Source organism: Sander lucioperca, chromosome 13 (assembly GCF_008315115.2).
Source record: "Sander lucioperca isolate FBNREF2018 chromosome 13, SLUC_FBN_1.2, whole genome shotgun sequence".
In the NCBI taxonomy this organism is placed as follows: domain Eukaryota; kingdom Metazoa; phylum Chordata; class Actinopteri; order Perciformes; family Percidae; genus Sander; species Sander lucioperca.
The window spans coordinates 25,265,617-25,275,616 of record NC_050185.1 but is presented as its reverse complement, the minus strand read 5'-3'; the positions used below and the strand labels follow the sequence as shown (position 1 = coordinate 25,275,616).

Below are 10,000 nucleotides of genomic sequence, written 5' to 3'. Positions count from 1 at the left end.
GGAAGATCCTTTAAGGAATAGCTCGGTGCTTAGTGTGGAGGCTACATGAGAGAGTGACGGTGAATGAGCTCAGAGCAGACAGCTGTCGGCTATCAGAGCTGAGAATACATCAGCAGTTTATTTGTTAAGTGGTAGTAAATGTACAGTGTAGGTTTCCGTTTGTCTCTGAATAAATTCTCCAGAAAGTTCCAGTGTCTTGCTTCTCAACATCACAAAACAAAAAGAGCCGCGGCAGTAGAGGAGAGCAGCAGTCAGTAGGAGAGAGCAGCAGTCAGTAGGAGAGAGCAGCAGTCAGTAGGAGAGAGCAGCAATCAGTAGGAGAGAGCAGCAGTCAGTAGGGGAGAGCAGCAGTCAGTAGGAGAGAGCAGCAGTCAGTAGGGGAGAGCAGCAGTCAGTAGAGTAGAGCAGCAGTCAGTAGAGGAGAGCAGCAGTCAGTAGGAGAGAGCAGCAGTCAGTAGAGTAGAGCAGCAGTCAGTAGGAGAGAGCAGCAGTCAGTAGAGTAGAGCAGCAGTCAGTAGGGGAGAGTAGCAGTCAGTAGAGGAGAGAGCAGCAGTCAGTAGGAGAGAGCAGCAGTCAGTAGGAGAGAGCAGCAGTCAGTAGGAGAGAGCAGCAGTCAGTAGGAGAGAGCAGCAGTCAGTAGGAGAGAGCAGCAGTCAGCTGAAAAACCTCTGACCCAGAGAGAGGATACGAGAGGATGAGGAAGCCCGTCTACAAACCAATCAATTATAAGTATCTGGAGACGCAGCTCATGTGTGTGATGACGGCAGGACGTAGTTTTGTCACGTAGAGATCTTTAGTGCGCTTGTATAACTGCCGTGAAACCAAAACTTACCGGATCAAATGTTACAATGGAACAATAACAGGAACCTTGGTTCAGACTTTCAGGTGTGAAAACACCCTCAGTTATATATGTGTGTGTGTGTGTGTGTGTGTGTGTGTGTGTGTGTGTGTGTGTGTGTGTGTACCTGCAGGTGTTTGGCCACTGACAGTAGCAGGAAACCAAACAAGAAGCCGTTATACTGGAAATGAATATCTGAGGGAAACGTGAAGGAAGTTTTATCATGTTCATCGTTTTTAGGATTATATATGATTAAATAGTAAATAAATGTCTGTCTGTCTCTGTCTCTGTGTCTGTGTGTGTGTGTCTCTGTGTGTGTGTGTGTGTGTGTGTGTGTGTGTGTGTGTGTGTGTGTGTGTGTGTATGTTTCACCACTGAAGGATACGGTCGACGATGAGGAGGCCGAAGTTCCAGAGCAGCAGAACAGCCAGGACGAAGGACGGGCGGTTCAGAACGTCCCGAGAACCTTTCTGATCCTGAACGCACCTGCAGCACCTGGAGAGAGCACAGAGCCAATCAGGATCAAGCTAACGGAAACCCCTAATTCAGGGCTCTAGAGTGCGACCATTTTGGTCGCATATGCGACCAAAATGTGTAAGGGTGTGACTAAGATTGTTCCTAGGTCTCACCGGTGCACCTAACGTCCTCGCACCCGCTGCCTCTCCACTAACGAAGCGATGTTGTTTATATCGATGGTTTATTGTTGCGTTACGTGACCCATTCCTTCTGTAAAGCTGTGCCTGTGATTGGATCTCTCCTCCGCGCAGCCCCCCCCCCATTCACTCACACCGGCCCCCCTGCAACATGCAGACAGACACAGCCCCTGGTCCAAACTGCTGACATTTGTCTACAGTTGTAATTGTTATTACCACAGCTGTATATTAAGTATGAGAGAGAAACCTGTATTATTACCACAGCTGTATATTAAGTATGAGAGGGGAACCTGTATTATTACCACAGCTGTATATTAAGTATGAGAGGGGAACCTGTATTATTACCACAGCTGTATATTAAGTATGAGAGGGGAACCTGTATTGGTACCAGTGTTTCTGCTGGTAACTCTCTGTTATTGCTGCCGCCACGGTGAAAAACACAGAAGAAGTTATTAGATGTAACTAACTTCAGCTGGTTGAGTAATAGCGTGAGACGGAGCCTGCTGGACCTGGGCGAGAGATGTGACCCACGGCCAGAATATCATAGTTCATAAAAACGCAGCGCAGCCAGGGACGATACAGACATACTCTCTCCCTCTCTGTCTGTCTCTCTCTCTCTCTGTCTCGCTCTCTCTCTCTGTCTGTCTCGCTCTCTCTCTCTGTCTCGCTCTCTCTCTCTGTCTCTCTCTCTCTCTCTCTGTCTCGCTCTCTCTCTCTCCCTCTCTCTGTCTGTCTCTCTCTCTGTCTCTCTCTCCCCTTCTCTCCCCCTCTGTCTCTCTCTCTCTCTCTGTCTGTCTCTCTGTCTCTCTCTCCCCCTCTCTCCCTCTGTCTCTCTCTCTCTCTCTGTCTGTCTCTCTCTCTCTGTCTCTCTCTCCCCTTCTCTCCCCCTCTCTCTCTCTCTCTCTCTCTGTCTGTCTGTCTCTCTCTCTCTCTCCCTCTCTCTCTCCCCCTCTCTCCCTCTGTTTTTCTTTCTTTTTTTTTTAAGATTTCAGCTTTTATTTTGATAGGAAAGCTGAAGACATGAGAGGGGGGAATGACATGCAGGAGAGGGCCGCAGGTCGGAGTCCAACCTCTATATATACCAACTGAGCTATCCGGGCGTCCTCTCTCTCTTTTAATCAGTCTGTTATTGTTGAAAACAAGTGAAGGAGCTTTCTCAGAGATATATTTTTTAATATATCCTAAGCTATTTATCTCAGATAACTTTCTGAATGTGTTGCAGCTGTATCTTTTCAAACTGGTACAGGAAACCCTGTCTTTGCATTTTATTTTAGAGCTTGTGAAAAGTGGCTTTGACTTAAAACTGAACATTTAGCCCACTTGGTAAAAAAATACAGAGCTATATATCGTGTATCCCCATTCAGCGTTAATGGCGACGCGAGGAAAAGTTTGGGTGCACCTATATTTTGTGCTGGTGCACCTAAATAAAAAAGTTAGGCGCACCAGTGCAACCAAGGCAAAAAGTCAGTCTGGAGCCCTGTGATTGCTAATTTCCATCTGCTGTCCCTGGGCATATACAGCGCACTGCAATAATATGGAAATGATAATTCCACATCAGATTAATAGGGACACCTAGGACACACCAGTGCTTAGGCCTACGTCTTTTTTTAATTTAAACTGACTTAAATCCACTAATAATAGTCGGGATCACGTTCCACTCTTTTAAATAAGGAGTGTTTGAGCTAAACTATAAACAATCAAATTCAAGCTCAATACGTTTTATTTTTCAATATTATTGCAATAGTTGTAGCATTGTGAGGTTTATTGTAAGCGGTTAAGTGGTTGAATTGCTGTGGTTTTTATTTCAATTTCAATTCATTTATTAAAGGGACAGTGTGCAGTTAAAACATAAATGTGACCATTTGATGCATCGCACCAGAGTTAGCCTCAGGCTGCAGTCCCTCAATAACTCAAACACAACATTTAGAAGATGAACAAAAACATGTAACAGATAACAGTAGTTTACATTTAATATCACACACAGACAGACAGACAGACAGACACACAGACACACACACACACACACACACTCTCTCTCTCTCATCTTCTAACCTAATCAGAATCAGGTACTCTGGTGGTGATTTGTCCTCAAACTAATCAAACTAAGACCTGAACCAAGCAGCCACGAGGCAGCGGAGGACTCTGTCTCACTCACTCTCTGTCTCACTCTCTGTCTGTCTCACTCTCTGTCTGTCTCACTCACTCTGTCTCTCTGTCTCACTCACTCTCTGTCTCACTCACTCACTCTCTGTCTCACTCACTCACTCTCTGTCTCACTCACTCTCTGGCAGCGTAGATGAAGAGCAGGTCGGTGAAGATGACCGACAGCCTCTGGAAGAGCACCGTGGACGGGCTGGCGTAGTTCAGGTTCTCCACCAGCAGCATGTCTGGGTCAAAGTGGCGAGCAGCGTGGGACAGGCCCAGCTCGAACCAGGCGAACAGCGGGGGGTAGTCCAGAGTCCACTCTGACGTGTTCTACACACACCACAGGTTAGGAGGAAATCATGTGTGAGTGTGTGTCTCTGTGTGTGTGTGTCTCTGTGTGTGTGTCTCTGTGTGTGTGTGTGTGTGTGTGTGTGTGTCTCTGTCTGTGTGTGTGTGTGTGTGTGTGTGTGTGTGTGTGTGTGTCTGTGTTTGTGTCTGTGTGTTTGTGTGTCCGTGTGTGTGTGTCTGTGTGTGTGTGTCCGTATGTGTGTATATATGTGTGTGTGTGTGTGTGTGTGTTTGTGTCTGTGTGTCCGTATGTGTGTGTGTGTCTGTGTGTGTGTGTGTCCGAATGTGTGTATATGTGTGTGTGTGTGTCCGTATGTGTGTATATATGTGTGTATATGTGTGTGTCCGTATGTGTGTATATATGTGTGTGTCCGTATGTGTGTATATATGCGTATATATGTGTGTATATATGTGTGTATATGTGTGTCCGTATGTGTGTATATATGTGTGTGTGTGTGTGTGTGTGTGTGTGTGTGTGTGTGTGTGTGTGTCCGTATGTGTGTGTATATATGTGTGTGTGTGTGTGTGTGTGTGTGTGTGTGTGTGTGTGTGTCCCAGTACTTCTAGAATCATAATAAATGAAAACCACAACCCAAATCCACTTGCTACTCACGTATCAGTAAATAATCAAATCGTCCCAGGGCAACAGGCAGATAAATTATGGCATTTCTTAGATTTTTGCTATCTAAAATAGACGCTCATAAATTAAATTTAAAGTCTCTCGTCTCCTCATTTGGCATTTTTCATTTGATATTACTTAATTTGCACAAAAAACATGTAATATAGAGTCATGGCTACTGACTCTGGTCATGATGTGCATGAGAAAACCATCACAGAAGGCATCTCTCTGGCTCGACATCCCAGTTATATTCAACGGTACAATGCAAGCCATCATGAAATCTCAAGATATAAGTACAATAAATGTGAGTGTGTCCCCTTCATACTGACCTCATGGTACCAGCGGGACACGGGCAGACTGTGTGTGATGGCCAGCCAGTTCCTGTGCACCTCGAAGTCTGTGGAATGACTGACAGACACACAAACCCAATGGCAGATTAACAACAGATCACTCAGGCAACGAGCTACGCACCATCTGAAAGAGAAATGTCTCAGGTTCACACTAAGTCATTAAGCCACAACATACTGTACAAGCCTGTAGTTCTTCTTGATGTAATGTATCATTGCCGAAATCTCCATCAGTTCATACTGATTCTATAGAATACTCAGTTTGGTTTTATGACGTGCATACTTTGGCAAAAAAAAGCAACAGATCCTTAAATTGTAAACTTTTTCTATGAGGTTTGGTGTAGATAGAACACAACATTATATAATCCTGTGGATCTTACGGCCCTATACAGGATGTAAGTGCACGCAACAAAGCAACAGCAACATAATAATTTAAATAGTTGAGCTAGAAGTGCCTCAGGTTGTCACTAAATAAAGCTACAAACACAACCACAATATAGAAAGCTTATGATTGTTGCATTGTATTAATGCCGAAATACCCAACAGTTAATCCTAACTCTATTGATAATATACTCAGTTGTGTTTTATGACGTGCGAACTTTGGCAAAAAAAGCCATACATTCATAAATTGTGACATTTTTCTGAGAGCTTTGGTGTAGAAAGATGTAACCTTCCGGTTTGTTATATTATTCTGAAAACGTAAGGCTCATTACAGATATAACAGCACGCAACAAAGCAACAGCAACATAACAATTAAAATACTTGAGCTAGAAGTGCCCTATAGGTTGACGCAAAAATATAAAGCCACAAATACAACCACATACATATACTGTATATACTATATACTGTATTAATGCCGAAATAACCAACAGTTAATCCTGACTCTAATGATATACTCAGTTGGGGTTTAAGACGCATGTACGTGGGCAAAAAAGCGATACATCCTAAAATTGTGACATTTTTCCGAGAGGTTTGGCGTAGATAGATATAACATTGCACTTTATTAGGCTATATATTTCTGAGTACGTACGGCCCTACACAGGATATAGGTGCACACAACAAAGCAACAGCGACATAATAATTGAAATACTTGAGCTAGAAGTGCCTTTGGTTGACGCAAAAATATAAAGCCACAAATACAACCACACACTATATAAAGCGTGATCTTATTATACTGTATTAATGCCGAAATAACCAACAGTTAATCCTGACTCTATCTGCTTGCTTAATTATGTTTAATGACGCATGTACGTTGGCAAAAAAGCGATACATCCTTAAATCGTGACATTTCCCCGAGAGGTTTGGTGTAGACAGATATAACACTGCACTTTATTATACATTTCAGACAAATTAGGCCTCCATACAGATATATCAGCACGCAACAAAGCAACAGCGACATAATAATTGTAATACTTGAGCTATAAGTGCCTCAGGATGTCACTTATAGTTAATATTCTGTATGTAACTTAACAACTCAGCTTCAAAACGAACTTCTAATGAAAAACGGCGCCATCTTCTGGCCGTTTGGCTACATACGCCTGAAAGTTAATAACACGTCATGTTACACCAACTATCGTCTCTTCATATGAAGTCTAATATCACTAACATGTGCTTTCGCTGCCAGTTCCTATTAAATCGACGCATTAACAAAGCCCTTAACGTCAAAACGTCATTTAGAAATAATAGTTTCTGGCTTGTAGCGAACGTTAGCTACTCAGTATGTTACCCGGATGGATGCTAACCGATGCTAACGTTAGCTATTCGGTATGTTTCCCGGATTGATGCTAACCGATGCTAACGTTAGCTACTCGGGATGTTACCCGGATGGATGCTAACCGGTGCTAACGTTAGCTACTCGGTATGTTTCCCGGATGGATGCTAACAGAATCTGCTAACGTTAGCTACTCGGTATGTTTCCCGGATGGATGCTAACGGATGCTAACGTTAGCTACTCGGTATGTTACCCGGATGGATGCTTACCATAGACAGTTAAAGTTAGCTAACAGGCGTCGCGGCAGATTTTAAATTATCTATTTATTTAATAACACAATCGTCCCGAAGCTGAGCCGCTAAGTGGAACAGGTTAACATCAAAGTTTTCCCACTCACTATGCGGTGATAAATAGACATTTCAGGAAAGAAACTCCCAATGCTAACGCTGGAAACCAGCTCCAACTGTCAACCGCGGCCATGACAGTGACGCTGTGTTTTGTATGCAAAGCTTTATTGACAAGCTCCTGTGTACAGTACACTGTGTAGAATGAACTTCTGTTTAAATATTTAAATAAATAATCATCGGATAAAACGTACAAGCTGCCGAGTTATTATTACTTTAAAGTTTATTTCATTTTTATATTTTTGAAGGACAGATGCCTTAAATTTCTCCTTGAAAACTCAAGAAATCTGAGCATTACAATTGTAATTTTGGTATTAAAATAAATTAAATTAAAAAAAATGTTTTAACTAAAAGTAAAATATCACAGTGTATTGTATTGTGTGTTGTAATGTAATGCATTGAAAATCCTACTTAATTTCTCATTTCTCATCATTATTATTATTTTATTATTATTATATTTTCTTTAATTCAATACTTAAAAAATACAAAACAGACGTTTTTTTTAACATGTTATCAATAAATATAATTACAATAAATGAAATAAAATAATAAAAACAATATAAAATAAATGATTACAATTAATTAAATTAAATTAATTAAAATTAAATATTTTTTCTATTATATTTATTAGTGTTTATTTATTTTATTGTTTGTTTATATTTTCAGTATTTTATTTTTTAATTATTTTGTAAAACTAAATAGTTTTTATTATTAATTAATTAATTTATTAAGATTTAGTTTTACTGTTTATATTATTATTATTATTTTGTACATTTTCATTTTATTATTTTTAATATTCATTTTACTGTTTTGCTTTTAACATTTTTATAATTATTTTTTGTATAATTATTTTTTATTTTATTTTGAATTTTTTTTTTTTATCGGATTGATTCACAGTATTAATAATTCCGACTGTCCCTGAATGCATCTTCCTCGTTCTGAGGAACTGTTTCCGGTGTCAGTCAGCAGTGTGTAAACAGTCCGCTGTCTGTTTCACTAGTTTTTCTAGTTTTAGTTAGTACTACCATAGATATATATAAAGTACTTACTTAGTACTTCGGATTCACAGCTTGAAATAAACTTTATTGAAACTCTTTGACACTACAGCAGCCTCGGACATGAACGCGCTGCTGGGGCGGTGTTTCCTGCGGAGGCTCGCGCACGGGACATGGAGAGGTAGAGTGTGTGTGTGTGTGTGTGTGTGTGTGTGTGTGTGTGTGTGTGTGTGTGTGTGTGTGTGTGTGTGTGTGTCTCATTATATATACAGTCATTGGTCTGTCTGGGGTTTATAAACAGTGCAATGCATTCTGGGTCCTATACTGCAGTTTATATAAGCTGTACTAAGTTTACATTTTTAACTTAACGTCAGATTTTATAAACACTTCATGTGTTTTGATTTATACACAAAAAAGTGAAATGTAAAGTACAGTACCTTACTGAAGGGTTAGGTTAGTAATAGTTACTTAGTAAAGGGTTAAAGGGGAGAAATACCTTGTTTTATTCAAATTAGTAAATGCCACAGTCACGATATAATAAAGGTTTATTCTGTGTGTGTGTGTGTGTGTGTGTGTGTGTGTGTGACAGGTTTCCACGTGACGGCACCGGCAGCGACCTTTGACCTGAGGAGGGTTGAGTTGACTCCTCTGGAGCAACGGAAACTCACCTTTGACTCCCACACCATGGTGACGGAGCTGGAGAGCAGCGGTGAGCCAAGTCCCGAAATCACCATCACCAAACCCACCAGACTCCATGTAAATAATCAGTACTTTTAGCGTGTATAGAGCCAGCATATTTCCACCAGACTTCATGTAAATAATCAGGACTTTTAGCGTGTATAGAGCCAGCATATTTCCACTAGACTCCATGTAAATAATCAGGACTTTTAGCGTGTATAGAGCCATCATATTTCCACCAGACTCCATGTAAATAATCACTACTTTTAGCGTGTATAGAGCCAGCATATCTCCACCAGACTCCATGTAAATAATCAGGACTTTTAGCGTGTATAGAGCCAGCATATTTCCACTAGACTCCATGTAAATAATCAGGACTTTTAGCGTGTATAGAGCCATCATATTTCCACCAGACTCCATGTAAATAATCACTACTTTTAGCGTGTATAGAGCCAGCATATCTCCACCAGACTCCATGTAAATAATCAGGACTTTTAGCGTGTATAGAGCCAGCATATTTCCACATGTAAATGGGTGAATTAAGGGTTTATTTCAACGAACCCAGAGTGGTGATTGTTGGAACAGTGGAACGATGAACTAAGACGGCTTTTGGTAGTTTTATTTAGTTTCTGTCCACTTTGAATGAAGAGTGTTTTACAATGATAAAAGTAGTGATTATTTACATGGAGTCTGGTGGAAATATGCTGGCTCTATACACCCTAAAAGTACTGATTATTTACATGGAGTCTGGTGGAGTTTGGTGATGGTGATTTCGGGGCTGTTTCATGTTAAACTAAAAGGATCTTACTCTTTAACTAAAAGGTCTATCTCTGTAGGGATCCATCCCATAATGTTGTCATCCACATCAGATGGTGTTAACGGTTGTCATAGCAACGTGTTTTCTGTTTCCTGCAGGTTTTGAGAAGCGCCAGGCGGAGCTGATCGTCTCCGCCCTCGTTACCTTGGCGACGGCCAACATGGACATCGTTTATAAAGACATGGTGACCAAATCCCACCAGGTCAGATCCTTTACTGCAGTAAAAGTACTTATACACATTCTAAACATTACTGCAGTAAAAGTACTTATACACATTCTAAACATTACTGCAGTAAAAGTACTTATACACATTCTAAACATTACTGCAGTAAAAGTACTAATGCACATTCTAAACATTACTGCAGTAAAATTACTTATACACATTCTAAACATTACTGCAGTAAAAGTACTAATGCACATTCTAAACATTACTGCAGTAAAATTA

General features: G+C 40.8%; 2 protein-coding genes across 2 annotated transcripts in view; one reads left to right on the top strand and one right to left on the bottom strand.

Annotated features, from left to right (window-relative positions):
* Positions 1-7,179, bottom strand: part of alg8 (ALG8 alpha-1,3-glucosyltransferase) — a 12,781-nt gene extending 5,602 nt beyond the window's left edge. The window contains exons 1-5 of the mRNA XM_031317390.2: positions 7,059-7,179; positions 4,933-5,011; positions 3,773-3,966; positions 1,224-1,333; positions 966-1,033 (exon numbers count right to left, since the gene is read on the bottom strand). Of these exons, the coding sequence (XP_031173250.1) occupies positions 966-1,033; positions 1,224-1,333; positions 3,773-3,966; positions 4,933-5,011; positions 7,059-7,141 (534 nt within the window). The 5' untranslated portion in view covers positions 7,142-7,179. The remainder of the gene's footprint in view (positions 1-965; positions 1,034-1,223; positions 1,334-3,772; positions 3,967-4,932; positions 5,012-7,058) is intronic.
* Positions 7,180-7,997: 818 nt separating this feature from the next.
* Positions 7,998-10,000, top strand: part of ccdc90b (coiled-coil domain containing 90B) — an 11,406-nt gene continuing 9,403 nt past the window's right edge. Inside the window, exons 1-3 of the mRNA XM_031317391.2 lie at positions 7,998-8,241; positions 8,650-8,769; positions 9,654-9,757. Coding sequence (XP_031173251.1) covers positions 8,184-8,241; positions 8,650-8,769; positions 9,654-9,757 — 282 coding nt within the window. The 5' untranslated portion in view covers positions 7,998-8,183. The remainder of the gene's footprint in view (positions 8,242-8,649; positions 8,770-9,653; positions 9,758-10,000) is intronic.